This window comes from Syngnathus acus, chromosome 2 (genome assembly GCF_901709675.1).
Source record: "Syngnathus acus chromosome 2, fSynAcu1.2, whole genome shotgun sequence".
Lineage (NCBI taxonomy): Eukaryota > Metazoa > Chordata > Actinopteri > Syngnathiformes > Syngnathidae > Syngnathus > Syngnathus acus.
Window position 1 is genome coordinate 11,032,750 of NC_051088.1, and position 13,936 is coordinate 11,046,685.

The 13,936-nt window shown below is 41.4% G+C and overlaps 2 protein-coding genes across 2 annotated transcripts; one reads left to right on the top strand and one right to left on the bottom strand.

The window, feature by feature from the left end:
* Positions 1-826: 826 nt before the first annotated feature.
* On the bottom strand, positions 827-7,895 carry pou6f1 (POU class 6 homeobox 1). The gene is made up of 12 exons (XM_037245099.1): positions 7,527-7,895; positions 6,859-6,943; positions 4,482-4,662; positions 4,252-4,391; positions 3,582-3,813; positions 3,528-3,531; positions 3,173-3,411; positions 2,994-3,127; positions 2,192-2,425; positions 1,968-2,103; positions 1,719-1,887; positions 827-1,415 (listed from the first exon to the last, which is right to left on the bottom strand). The coding sequence occupies exons 2-12, from the start codon at positions 6,910-6,912 to the stop codon at positions 1,070-1,072; spliced, it is 1,869 nt and encodes a 622-aa protein (XP_037100994.1). The 5' UTR covers positions 6,913-6,943; positions 7,527-7,895; the 3' UTR covers positions 827-1,069.
* Positions 7,896-8,832: 937 nt separating this feature from the next.
* dazap2 (DAZ associated protein 2) lies at positions 8,833-10,525 on the top strand. The gene is made up of 4 exons (XM_037270606.1): positions 8,833-9,010; positions 9,706-9,824; positions 9,894-10,142; positions 10,261-10,525. The coding sequence occupies exons 1-4, from the start codon at positions 8,998-9,000 to the stop codon at positions 10,387-10,389; spliced, it is 510 nt and encodes a 169-aa protein (XP_037126501.1). The 5' UTR covers positions 8,833-8,997; the 3' UTR covers positions 10,390-10,525.
* The last annotated feature ends 3,411 nt before the right edge of the window (positions 10,526-13,936 follow it).

Here is a 13,936-nt window from a genome sequence, read left to right on the forward strand (position 1 = left end):
GATAATTAACATATATGTTCACACATAGTTGGCAGTTAGTAGAAATAAAGACATACAGAACATGCAACATCTTCAAGTCATTACACATAACTCTCATGTAATTCCATCAGTTTGATTTATACTAGAGCCACTACATTTATCTAAAATATGTTACTGTTGTAGGGCGCTTTTGAAAGTTACATTGTTAATAACTTTATAAAATAAAAATTTCATCTAACTTGAGATGAGGAGCAGTTTGTTATCACCGAAAGACGACAGAGAAGGCACGAAAACAGCAATACGTTGTGACCAAATCATACTGGTTAATGACTAACTGTATCAAAAGTTTGCATTAGTGGCCTGAAATTAACTTAGGACTTGTACCAACTTCAAACATCAACAACTAGTAGAAAGTATATAAAAATCAACACAGTTGACTTGAGCTTTTATGATTATCAAGAAATACCAAACCGATGATTGTCCCTGACTTGTTGCGGGATTGCGTTGCGGCTGCATAGACAAGCAGCAGATGGAATCGTCCATTATGGCAATAAACTTGATACAGTGGAACCTCTGAAGTCACTCCGATTTGAAGCAATTTTGGGTCAAACTGTCCCCTTGAAAATATCAATATTATTTTCATTGGCATTTTTGAAAAGAACAGTTAAACATTGTTGACTGTCACACAATTGTAAAAATAAGTCAATCACTGGAGAACAACAGTTCTACTTCTGACACCAAATGATGTCATGCTCCACGGTTAATCGTTTGATGTACGCTGAATAGAAATCCCTGCGATGTCATCATCAAACTTTGATATTTTGTGTGACTTTGGGAGTCATTTTTCCCGAAAATAACATTTAAGTGTTCCACTTTAGAGGTTCCACTGAACTCAATAACGAACAACAATGCCACTTAACAAATTGACGTGACTTACCTGCGTGTATGTTGCCATTAATAGAAGGACCGTACACACTCGTACACTCAGCCTTAGAACCCAAGAACTCACTTTAGTATTGTAGCACTGAGTCTTAAATAATGTGTAACTTCATGTTGGGGTATTTACAACAAAATTTGCAAATTCCATTTTCTACTGGACCTGGAAAATGTTAATCTTGCTGGTGTTTTTCAGCGTCTGTCGTCGGTTGCAGAACCAAACCCGCACCACCTCTCGGTCGTAGTTTAGCTCCTTTGCGATTTCCGTGATCTCTTGCCCTGTGGGCAGCGAGTTCTTCTCGAAGTAGGAGTTGAGGACTTCGATGGCTTGAGGCGTGAAACTGGTGCGCCGCTTGCGTTTCTTTGACGGTTCGCCGCCGACAAACTCCATCAGGTTCTGCTGACCTTTTTGGTTCCAGTGCTCGGCCTCGGCAAGCCACTTCTCCAACACTGGCTTCAACTTCTGGGCACTCTTCGGGGTGATGTCCAGCTTTTCAAACCTGGAGCAAAAATACTTTTCATGAAGCTTTTTTTTTTTTTGATGCATTGATGTTGACGAACGAATGGTTAATGACACTGAGACCTTTTTTGTTTTAATTTTCTGGTTAACAAGTGATTAACTAGCTCAACATAAAACAAAGCTTGCTGTTACAATTACATGTAAACGCACAAGTCAGACTGTTGTGAAGCTTTACCCGATAGATGAATAACTTTCACACACTGGGAGAATTTCATTGGAAATCTTCAGTTTTAATAATAAATTTCCCTGTTTTAATAAAGATGACAAAATAAGTGTAATTCACCTGCAAATGGCGGATTGGCTGTAGGCCGGGCCCTCTGTGGCAGTCAGTGCCTGTCCCACTTGAGTCTGCGTCAATCCCAAGGATAGCCGCCGGATTTTGAAATTCTTAGCAAACTCACGTATTTCTTCCAGATTGATGCCTTCCTCATTGCTGGCAGCCTGATGGGGCTCTGCCGGACGGTGGCGGAATACACATGTTACATAAAACTGATAGTGATCCATGTTTGCACAAGAGGGCAGATGTACGTACTGCTGACAAGCTGGCCCACTTTAGCCATCTCGCCGCAGGTAATGGGGAGCGATGAGGATGACGAGGTGGAGCTTTTGAGTACCGACGGCTGCGGGGCGATGACAACCGGCAACTGAGTGGCAGCTGTTGCCGGCGTCTGCGAGGGATCATGTACAAACAGAACAAATGAGTCACATTTTGCAACCCAAAGATGCAGATTAGGCAAGATACAGCATCATGTGTACCTGTGATGTTGGTTTGGAAGGTGCGGGTGACACTGCAGCTTTGGGCAGAACAGCGGTAGAAGCCGCAACCGTGGCAGCTCCGTTCCCGACCGCAGCAAAAATCTGACCCTGGGTGTTCAGCAGCAACTGCGGGGTGACCGTCTGGACCTGCAGACCCTGGAGGGGGAGGGTCGAAGTGGCAGCCCCCCCGGCCAGGGAGGCCGGGTTCACCAAAAAAGGAAGAGTTCCTATAACCTGAGAACACATGTCGAATAGGAAGAACATAAGCAAACAAATTCTGATTAGCAGGGATTAGAAACGATCCGTTAACACTAAACCTTCTTTTTAAGTAGCAATAACGACAACATCTTATCATGATCACGTGTTATTTGGGAACCAGACATTGTAAGTAATGTTTCATTTAAAGGGGACATGACATTGACTTTTGAATTGCTTCTATTCAGATAGTTGGATATTTGGAGTGACTGCCCACCGATCAAGTGTGACATTAAATAAACAAATAAATATTTTCTTTACTGTCAATTCCTGAAAATGTCTCCGTCAGGGAGCCATTCTGCAATTGTGGTTTACATTATGTAAGCCACTCGCACCAAGTTTTCAAGCTCATGATGAGCAAGTTTGTCGAGAGATGGCTAGAGACCAGCGACAGACTTTAAGGAACCACTGGAGCCGTTTTTCAATGTCAAGAACAGACTGCAGTGAACTTGGCGAGTGCTGTCTTAGAAGTACGTAATTGGGAATGTACTTCCTACGAACGCTTGCCTCTTTTATCTATTCCCTTCAGCCTTAGGTTCAGACCAACCTGGCCCTGTGTGGTTGTTAGGATCTGGCTTGTGATGCCCGCCATGTTGGACATGGCGTTGGTGATGATAGGACTGGAGGTGAGGGAACTGAGAAACTGGGTCTGTGCTCCTAAAGATGCAGCATTGATCTGAGGACAAAAACACACGTTCAAACAAAAAAATGAAAATTCAAAAAATACGCAATAGTTGGGGTGAATCTCAGTTTCGTCTTCCTCACCAGTGCAGCCACCGATATGTTGGACTGGGCCACGGTTGCGGCTGGTGTGGCATGAGCAGCTGCCTCTTGGGCGGCAGAGATGATCGTAGCCGGTGTGGACTGAGACGTCAAGCCGCAAGTTTGCTGGATGGAACCTGCCGGAGCCTGGAACAGCGTGCTGGTTTGTAGAGGAGCCTGAACTGAATTTAGAACTGTCGCAGCTGGGGAGAAAATGGACAAACATGATCAATATTACAGGTGATCACAATTTTTCATATTTCAAGGAAAACATCTACGACTATTTTCCAACAAACAAGTCAGGTTTTCAGGGCAAAACTAAACTGAAATAATAAACAATATTATCATCGTTGACCGTCATCATGACCATTACCTTGAAGGCCAGCAAAGGGCATCTTAAGGAGGTTAGCGGGCTGCGTGGCGGCAGCAGCGGCGAGTCCAGACAATGTGGCCACACTGGTAGTGGGCAAGGTGAGAACAGCCAGACCGCCCTGGCCACCGATGGAGCCTGCCATGCTGATGGGGATGAGCAGGGGCTGGCCCAGCGAGCCTGTCTGGGCCAACATGCCAGTCATCAGAGTGGCCAGATTTTCTTGTGATAGAACCTGTGTGATAAAATAGCACACAAACTCAGATGATGTCAGTAAATAGCAGAAAAACACAATGTATATATTTGGGGGGCTAAAAGACTCATTTAGGTTGAAACAACTTTAGTCTGGCAACAATGTTAGTTAGCACAGCAAAGCAAGCAAGCTTTTTTGCTCCACAAATATTTTAAGAGTTTTTATTTCTATTTTTAAGTGAGGGACAATACACGGGAAAATTAGTTCTATGGGCTCTTATTTCTTTGTTAAAAATGCGGGAAAGGCAATTTTCACACCAGCAAAACTTTTGTTGAATTGCCCAACTTAGAATTTTATTCATTTTGTTTTTATTTTATTTAGTTTGTTGCCTTGAAATTTTGAGGTCACCCAACTTTTGTTTACATTGCGCAAAATGGATGCATGGCTAATATTTCTTTTGATTACTTTAATAATGATTACCTGCGGACAACCTTGCACAGTGACGGGCACAGTGGCCATGGGAGGCTGCGGCAAGGATACACTGATGGGCACAGTTGGACCGAGGGTATGGACAGCGTGAGCTGGAGCTTCTCCTGATGACGCTTGCTGTTTGCCAGCTACTGTCGGAGCACATCGGGTGAGGTGGTGAGTTTGGCGCATTTCTTTCATGTGCAAATTGAAAATCAAAAGTGTGGCTGGCTTCAGCTTACCGACTTCCTCAAAGTTCTGGGATCCAGCATTGTCATTGCGTGGGCGGGAACCCTCAGGTTGAGTCCCTCCCCCCTCTGTTTTGCCCTCACTTGTCTTCCCTTCAGGTACCGATGAAGACAGAGACGCATCAACCCCGACTTCTAACACACGAATTGTCTCGTGGCCAGACATCACGATGACCTGAAGACAAAGAGATGGTCAAATACGAAACAGAAGGCGGACTCCTATTTTATTCTGTTCTATTTATCATTTGGAATTCGGAAAACTCAATCACAGTTAGTAGCCAAGAGAGGCCTTTATGCTGCCTTCAAGAGAAGCTGAAAAGTGGGAAATATCACACTTGGAGCTGACAAGGCCTAACCTGAAAAGATTTGAAGAGTTGAAGATAAATGGAGAACGACAGAGACAAGTCGTGGAACGCTCAAGGCTAATGATGTCTCAGCCGCCATACAACTCAGAGTTGGAAGAAATTTTGGGGGAGGAAATTCTAAAGTTTTACCGTCAATATAGAAATGAAAACGAATCACTTACTTCAAGGAGTAATTTCATCGAAATATTTGAATTATTAACAATCAAAAAGATTCATTATTATGTTCATCGCTGGTTTACGCAAATCTGAAGTCAAGGGGAGCAACTGTGGCGCATTTGTCTGATTTCCTTGTGTTTACATGATGCCACTAACTCAAGAGCATTCAGTCTGACTTTGGGATACTTGATTTGGACAGTATTTTCTGCTAGGTTCCTCTCAGATTAATTTGATTCTAAGGAAATGCAAATATGAAAGGTTAAGAATGAGAAGTGAGGTGATTGGAGAACAAGGTGCACACAGAGAGGGAGAGAGAGCGACAGACGGACGGACAGAGAAAAGAGGATGCATACCTGGTCGCCTCTGGCAGGGAATTTCAAATGGCAGGATTTAAATGGCTGAAAAAAGACTTCTGCGCTCAGACAGTGAACAGCTAAAGGAGGACAAAGAAGCCAAGCATGTTAAAATACAAATGAGGAGAGCATGAGTACAGCAACATAAACAAACACAAACAATGGAAAGCATCAGCCAACGATCAGCACAAGCAGTGCTTTCTTTCAAACATCCCTTGGCACACCAGTAAAGAGAGAGAAATGCTTCCCATCCACACACACACAACAGCCATTTTTAGCCCATGAAAAAAGCAAAGGGCTGCAGGGTGGAATTTATCATACATAAAGCATACAAAGTAGGACAGCGAGTCAACGACTATGCTGTTATTTTCACATTTTGGCTATAGAGCTATCTATGTAAGCTTTAAAGCAGGCCTGTCCAAACTGTTTCTTTAAGAAAAATTAACAGGTATACAGACCACTTAGTTAATTTATTCAATAGGGTAAAACCAACTGATCTGCAGAGATACAGAAAACACATATCAAACAATAGTATATTGTATATGTTATACATACATGTATGCATGCATATATACAGTAGGTATGTATCACAGAGACAGCCCTGATATGAGTTTTAAATCATATCCTTCTGGCGAATGACTATTACATATGTGTCATTTGCAGCACCAGGTTTGCGTTACTGGTAGCAGTCTAGAGTGGTTAAGATCCTATTTGGCTGGCAGGACTTTTTGGTGTTCTGTCATATGGAGTTCCACAGGGATCTATTTTGGGTCCCTTGCTGTTTTCATTGTATTTGCCACCCCAGTGCCCCTAGGTTCTATCCCACGTAAAAAGGGCATTTCCTTTCACTGCTATACGGATGACTGTCAGCTCTATGTCCATCTGAGCGAAAATGACCTTAAGGGTCAACAATCAAAAATGCTAAACTTGTTTTAATATTTGCAATCACAAATCCTTATGAACACCCAGTTCAGCAGAGTCACTAACTCCGTGATGTGAAAGGGACATGAAATGAAGCGATCTGAAGCTTGTGCTGTTGCTGGACACAAATAGAGGCGCAACTGGTTGTGTTGAGTGTTTGCATAAAAGTCTCATAAGTCATTCACCATAATAAAAATGTCAAGGAGCTAAATTTGCAATGTAGTTACCAAATACATCTGGCTTCCTCTTTGTGTTCTATTACTACCAATACTACTATTGTATTTTTGGGACATATATGGATGCCTGTTGCACTCTGGTGCTTCTCACAAGTCAGTGTTGATACTGAGAGACATCTGGTTTGATGGAGGAGAGTCACAGTTGTTGGTGTGTGTGTGTGTCTGTGTGTGCGTGCGGTTTCATTCTAAGTAGTGTGCCGTATGTGTCCACTGAAAAGTGCACGTCTAAAAAATGACCCTGATGGGATTTTAATGAACTTGTTCTGAGTTCTGCATGTGTTCTGCATGTAAATCTCAACTGGCTGCAGAAATGGAAGATATTCTTTGCAAATGGAGTTACCTGCTCGTTGACAGCAAGCGGGGCATCTCTGACAGGAAGGTCCTGAGACTTCATGGCTTGGCTGCACCACCTCTATCCTCCTGCGCTGCAAATGAGTCAAATCGGTCTATTTGAATATATGCATTTTAATGGAATTGCATGGAACGTTTAGTATTCTTGGCTATTTATGGGGCAGACTATTGAGAGGGACCTATAAACAGGCCCCACTGTGTTGCACTTGGCTGCAGAGGAGATGGGGGCTGGAGGACTTCCACTGATGGCGTGCATGAAGCGAATGAAAAAAAATTCAAAGCCCAAAAATGAAATTGTGGTGCTCCTTTTCCCGCCACCGGTGTGCAGTTAAGACATGCATGTGTGCCAAAAGTTTATCGGGTGTAGATGGTCTCGTCGCTATGCCACCCCTCCCCTCCGCATCCGCCATTCGAACCAATAAAAGTCTCGTCGGTCACTTTAGGACATCATTACTAGACTGCCATATTCGCCGTCATGAATCGGTCTCTCTTTATCATAAATATATAAATTATGCTAATGCAGAGCATTGCATATTAACCCAAAGTCATTTCCTGTCGCAGTTTGACAGCTTCGCGCGAACCAGGCGACAAGAATCGTGCTTTTAAATGGTATTATTTTTGTTTGTTTGTTTTGTTATTTTTCAACGGCCAACTTACCGGTTCAAAAATGTCCTTGTCACAGTTTGGTTCAGTCGCAGCTAATTAAAAATGCATCTCAGCTCCCAGACAGGCGCAGTGGCTGCACACACAAAAGCCATTTGCATTGATAAGAAGGAGGGCTGCAATGTTTTGGGGGATCTGGCCTCTCGTCTCGCCTCGCCGCGATGCCAACACTTCGGCTCATCCCCCCCACCCTCCAAAAAAGCCTCCAGGCGCCTCACAAGATTCCATGTGAGGCACAAACTCGGTGGGAATCGACAGAAATGTGCTCTTTTTGCCACTACGTCATGAACATAATTTATGCAAGAAAAAAAATATTGCATTGAAAATGTCTGCCGTGAGTTGAGAGGCGCCGTGGCGCTCTTAAAGGGCCAGCGCACCAAATATGGTCCAGACAACGGCTCTTACAGTGATTGCGTAATTTGATCACAAACTCATCTCTATTATTGTTTCACTTTATTTTCGAGAACGTAGGAATACTTTAAAATAAATAAATGATTTAATTGTTATAACAGCAGATGTGATGCAATAAAATACAGGCAATCAGATTCACATGGGGTTGTGGCTATTTTAGTTTTTCAGTGTTAATCTTATTAAATGTGCAAAAAATAAAAAAAACAGCATCAAACAGGACGTGTCTGCATCACAGTAGGATGGTCAGAGGTAAAACGCTCACCAGTTATTGAACATTGCGATAACCTTCAGGGAAATGAAATCTCAAATTAAACTCAATTAAAACTGGATTTTTTTTTTCTTCCAAAGTTTTCTTTTTCTTTTGAAGTTAGAAAGCACCTTCTCACTGCATTTTTGTTCAAACCCATTTTAAATTATGGTGACCTTTCATATATGAGTGCTGCAGATCAATGTCTGAGAAAGACTGACTGTGTATCATGCTTCTCTGGGATTTATTATTAAAGGTAATGTATTGACACATCCTTGTGAATTGAATTCTCAAGTGGCATGGGATTATATGTTCACCAGGAGGTTGGGCCATTCTTGGACTACTGCCCCCTTTCTATTTGTAACTTATTCATACCGAGAGGTTTCAACTCAACTCATCTTTGTATAGTTAAAACAACCACTGCTGCATACAAAGTGCTATAAATGGAGTAAAAAATAAATTATGCAAGACCAAAGACAGTGAAAACAGTACATTAATAAAACAGATGTACCAAAATATTTGAATCAATTATCAACCAATTAATCAACCTGATCTCGCATTCACTCGTCACCTCCACCATCAACCAATAGAGGGCGCTCCAACTGAAAACTAAGCAGCCGCGCTCCACCGCCGAACGAGATCAGTTGACGTCACCGCTATCTACAACAACAAGAAGCAGAAAAACAAGGAAGTGGATTATTGCTATTCACCGCTGTAAACCTCTTCGTTTGAACGACTCTGTGACGAGATAACCAGAGTCCCCAGTGATTGTCTGACATCCTCCACATTTCGAACCGGACTGTGACAATGAACAACAAAGGTATTTTACCCGCTCATATTTCTTAGTTTTTTCTCCCTGTCAGCGGCTTGCTATGCGTCGCCAAGGCTAAAGGTAGCAATGCTAGTTGTTTTGGACAACCGGGGGTGGTTACATGACAATACATGGCCGTCGGAATTTCTGTGGAACTCGTTGAGTGTCAGTGCTTTACAATGTCAGATTAAAGGTTAAAACACGGTTTAGTTCAAACGAACGAATGCGTGATCATATCATGCCGTATTGCTTAGTATTAGGCGAAATTGTGATATTGTAATCGGGTTTGGACGAGCTGATTTTGGTTTCATTTTCCCAGAATAGCAAGTGAGTTATCATCAGTGTGAGTTTTTGTGATATTAATGTTTGGCGGTTGCCTAATTGTTCTCATGATACAATAAATATACATTTAAAAACGCACATGTTAAAAAAAAAAAAAAAAAGGCCCCAACATACATTTAAATGATTATGTAAATACAGAGGTTACCGTAATTGTATTTCTCTGACATTAAGTGGATAAGCATGTAATTGTTCTGTCTGATAGATAAGGTTAAGACTTTTTTGGTAATAAAATTAGAACTTTTCTCAGCGGGGCCTTTTCAAAGGCCACGGACAATGACAAAAGCAAACTCCATCACTTTTCCAACATTCTCATGTTTGATTTGCCCAGCATGTGTATGTTTAAGTTTAGTGTTGTGTTGCAGGGTCATATCCACAGCAGAGTGTGTACCCTCAGCAGAGCACTGCCCCCGTTTACCCCCCTGCTATGCAAATATCTCCTCAGGCGCCTCCTTATACGGACACGCCTCCCGCATACTCTGAGGTAACCATAGCGATGGCCGAGATGATCCCGATTGTGAACTTGTTAACCGCTTCTTGTATCTCTCCACAGATCTACCACCCTAGGTATGTGCTTCCCCACCAGGTGACCGGTCAGGTGCCTCAGATGTCCTCCCCCTATGTGGGCACTCAGGTCTACATGCCCATGCAGCCGCAGATGCCCGTCGGAGCCATGGCCCAGAACGTCCCCCTGGCTTATTATCCTATGGGGGCCATGTACCCGCCTGGTTCCACAGTGATGGTTGATGGTGGCTTTGACGCCGGCGCCCGCTTCACAGCTGGAAGCAGTGTTTCCATCCCGGTGAGTGTTCGTCCTCATCTTGTTGACGTGTTGTCTTTCATGGACCGATTTAAAGAAATACAGTAAAGAATATAAAGAATAAAGAATATGACTGATGGTTTAATCTACTGTGCCTCAGCCCCCACCCCCTGGGCACGCCCCAAATGCAGCTCAACTGGCGGCCATGCAGGGTGCCAACATGGTCATGACGCAGCGCAAGAACAACTTCTTCTTGGGCGGCTCCAGCGGAGGTTACACCATCTGGTAACAGCAGATGCTCCCTCACGCCTAAATCCAATGCAGCGCCTCCCCCCTTCCCCAACATCACGTACCCCCCTCCCCCTATCCTCCTTAGGCTGCTTAGCCACAATACTGATATCACCTAATGGAATGTAATGTTTTTGAGCCCTTGTGAAAGGTACAGTACTCCACTTATAACTTAGCCATTAAGTGACCAACAAGTATTTAATGTTGTAGAATCCATCCCATCATTTTCCATTGCGTCGAGCTTCAGTTTTAGTTTAGGTCATTCCAGGTTCACAAGAATGGTGGCCTGTGCTTTGACACTAGTGGTTAAGTAGGTAGCTAAACTTGATAGATTTCGCAAGGCTTACGTCATAAGATCAACTTAAAGCCAAAGTCAAGTCACACATTTTCTTTACAATATTAACTTCTATCTCCTACCAGTTTAAACACAGGTGAGCTGTGATGGTTGTTATCTGAGAGCCATAAGGCACTGATATAATTTTCAGTCGCAGTACAAGACAAAATGGCCGCCACCCAGAGATTGATAAAAACAGGTGGATTTTTCTGCTTAATTCATACTCTACAAACGCATTAATCAAAATACCATGTGAAGGGGCATAGACCATATATTGTGATGAAAATCTTTTACTTGACTACACCTTTAAGAGATCAAAATGTGGCAAAAACATCAAATACCAACCAATCAAGATAACTCCAGCTTAGTTTGAAAAAAATAACATTTGAAAGCCGTGTGTCTCTGATAGTCTTCACAAGAGGTGTTCAACTGGTCTTCCACTTCTTTTTTTTTTTTCTCAAAGGCCATTTTAATAGATATCAGACCAAATTATTTTTTGGAAACATTAGTATCACAAGAAACTGAAGGGTAAAGTCAAATTGGTGATCAACAGCATTTCAGACACATTTCTGCCTCTCAACAGCAACACAAATCTGCTGTAAAGATGCCAAACTGCTGCTTGTTTATTAGAATCGAGTGCAGGTTAAATCCACTTTTAAATTCTTTTTGACCAACCAGTTGAAACTGACTGCTCTAGAGACTAAAATATCATACTTGAAGCAGCTTCTACAGAAAAGACAGTAGGCAATGTCACATTCGTGTAGTGTTTAATAGTTGAGCTGCTTAATGGTGAAAGTGAAATGCAATTACAAAGTTGAACGCAAAAAAAAATCCCCACTTGTCTTTTTTTCTTTCATTTTTTTAGTGTAGTAAACTAATGTTCCTATAAATACCAGTATGGCTATCACAAGAAATTCTCAAGAAAAAGAAAAAAAATGCATTGAAGTAGATAAAACTTGTCTTTTACGCAATGTGAATTAAAAAAGAAAAAGCAAGTTGCATTTAAAGAGCTTAAAAAGAAAGAAATACTAAAATGCACTTGCCAAAAAGTGGTTTACTGTACCTTGTTGGGCGACGTGTAGATTTAACATAGTCAAGTGCCAAAGAGCACTGGGGATTGAGCCCCATTTCAAGAAACAAAACGTTCAAAGGAAAATGGAAAGAGATTCAAGTGAGTTGACTGCGACAGGCTGGTTGGTGTAACTTTTGTAGTTTGTTTTTCTTTCTGTTTTGATGTCGGATACCCAGTTTATACAAAATGTCTGAAATGTGCTTATTTGTGCAAGCTAATTCATTTACTACTCGTTTACTTTTTCTTCTGGTTTTCAATTTGGCACATTTGAAAAGGTTTCTGTTGGTGAACCTTATTCATTTGTTTAAAAAGAACAACACTAAGTCAGTTGTACCAAAGAAAATGATTTATTATATCAACCAATCAGTTAATGTGGGATTTTTCATAATTGTTCAAAGTTGTGCATTTCATCATTTTTAATTTGCACATGATTACTAATTAAAAAAAAAAAAAACAGGATGCACTGCTAAACTAATATGACAAATTCCAGACAACGGGTGGTTGGTTATTTTTTAGTCATAGTTTTGTGTGTGTGTGTGTGTGTATATTTAGAAAACTGTGAAATATTGTGCTAAGAGGCTTTACTGCTGTCTGCGTTAATGATGCGCTTTTTTAATAACATCCAATCAGAAAACAACTAGCGTTTGTGTTTGCTGACTAGTTGATATTTTACTTAATTAATGGGTAAAGGTTTAATTTAAAATGAGCCTATGGGCCAGGTAAATATGTATCCTTAGAAATATGAGGTGAAATTGAGGGGAAAAATATTGGGGATCATTCACAAACTGGGATTAAACAATCACCACGCTGTATCCGTGTTTGTGTCAAAGGATGTTTTAGATTATTAGACGATGAAACCCGTCAGGATGTTGGAAATTTGACCACATTTCCACCTACTAATCAAGATCCTAGAAAGTCAGATGAGTCTATTAAAAAAAAAATTAAAAAGCCCACCAATTTCCCTGACATCCGGGAGTAGATAATTACCGGTTTCCAGCACTCGTTTCTCACAAGATTTGAAGAAAAAATGCACTTATGAGACTCTTTTGTTTTAGTCTGTATGCTGAGTTTTGCATTTTTACGACACTATCTGAACAGGAAGTTGCTCTTTGTAGATGTTGTCCACTGGGTGTCCGACTAACCGTGTTCAGGTTTTGGCTGCTGTAGCCACAGAGGATGGGGGGGAAAAAGCTCGCCCGCTACCTTTATCAAACATGCGGTTGCCGTAGAAAGGGGTCATTCGAACTAACGTTCTCATGCTCGAGAGGGCCCACAGCTTCCAAAACTTGAACTGTCCTCTTTAGTTCTGTGTTTTTTCTTCTTTTTGTAACGGTGGTGCCAGCAATATGAAGTACTTCCTGTACGAGTGCAGCTGTAATGCCAACCGCAGCCCGACAGACTTCTTCTCTGTTAAAGGATCAAGGACATTCCTGGTTCAGGGATTCTCTTTCCGATGTTTTGTAAAAAATAAATAAAAAGAAAAAAGACGCCGCGCTAAAGCGATGACGGACTTATTATGCACATTTTCTGTCTTGAGATGGCTAAAGGAGACGAGCGTCAACGACTTAGGTGCACTTAACTTTTTTATACTAAACTTAAAATTTAAGTGTAAGTTTAGAATAAAGGTTATTTTGGACATTTGAGAAGTTGTTTAAATTTATTCACATATGTAATGTATTCAAAATGGGGCACACTGCTAAATAAAGGACATTTGTTTTTTTGTAACGTGATGAGAGAAATCATGTCATTTTTTTCATTTGAGTTCCATTTTGTGAAAATGAATGTGGGCACAGGAAGTTTTTTTTTTTTTTTTTTATAAACCTATCTGCATCCAGTGTTGGCAACCACTACCTAATTGTGTTTGATACTCTAAGTAAATGTCTTGTTTACATTTAGTTGCTCTGGTTCCAATAAGATCAGCTCAAACAAAAAACACTGTACATGCTTGTAGGCTCATTCAGTGTGATCGCATGGGGGGATCCTGTAAAAGAATTTAGATCTGTTCAGAGGACATTTTGTCAAATAACCTGAACGATTGAGTGGAGCTTATTGTTTGCTTATTATAAAAAAGAGAAAATGGTTAGTTTTCAAACCTTAAAAATAACAGAGGGGTTTCCTGATCCCCTCCACATAAAACACCTG

Excerpts from the sequence above, each read along its gene's own strand:
- dazap2 (XM_037270606.1), top strand. Across the intron at positions 9,825-9,893 it reads CGCCTCCCGCATACTCTGAG|ATCTACCACCCTAGGTATGT; the intron begins GTAACCATAGCG and ends ATCTCTCCACAG. Across the intron at positions 10,143-10,260 it reads GAAGCAGTGTTTCCATCCCG|CCCCCACCCCCTGGGCACGC; the intron begins GTGAGTGTTCGT and ends ACTGTGCCTCAG.
- pou6f1 (XM_037245099.1), bottom strand. The coding sequence starts at position 6,912 with ATGAAGTCTCAGGACCTTCCTGTCAGAGATGCCCCGCTTGCTGTCAAC. Across the intron at positions 4,392-4,481 it reads CCAGAACTTTGAGGAAGTCG|TAGCTGGCAAACAGCAAGCG; the intron begins GTAAGCTGAAGC and ends GTGCTCCGACAG. Across the intron at positions 1,888-1,967 it reads AGTGGGCCAGCTTGTCAGCA|AGCCCCATCAGGCTGCCAGC; the intron begins GTACGTACATCT and ends ACCGTCCGGCAG.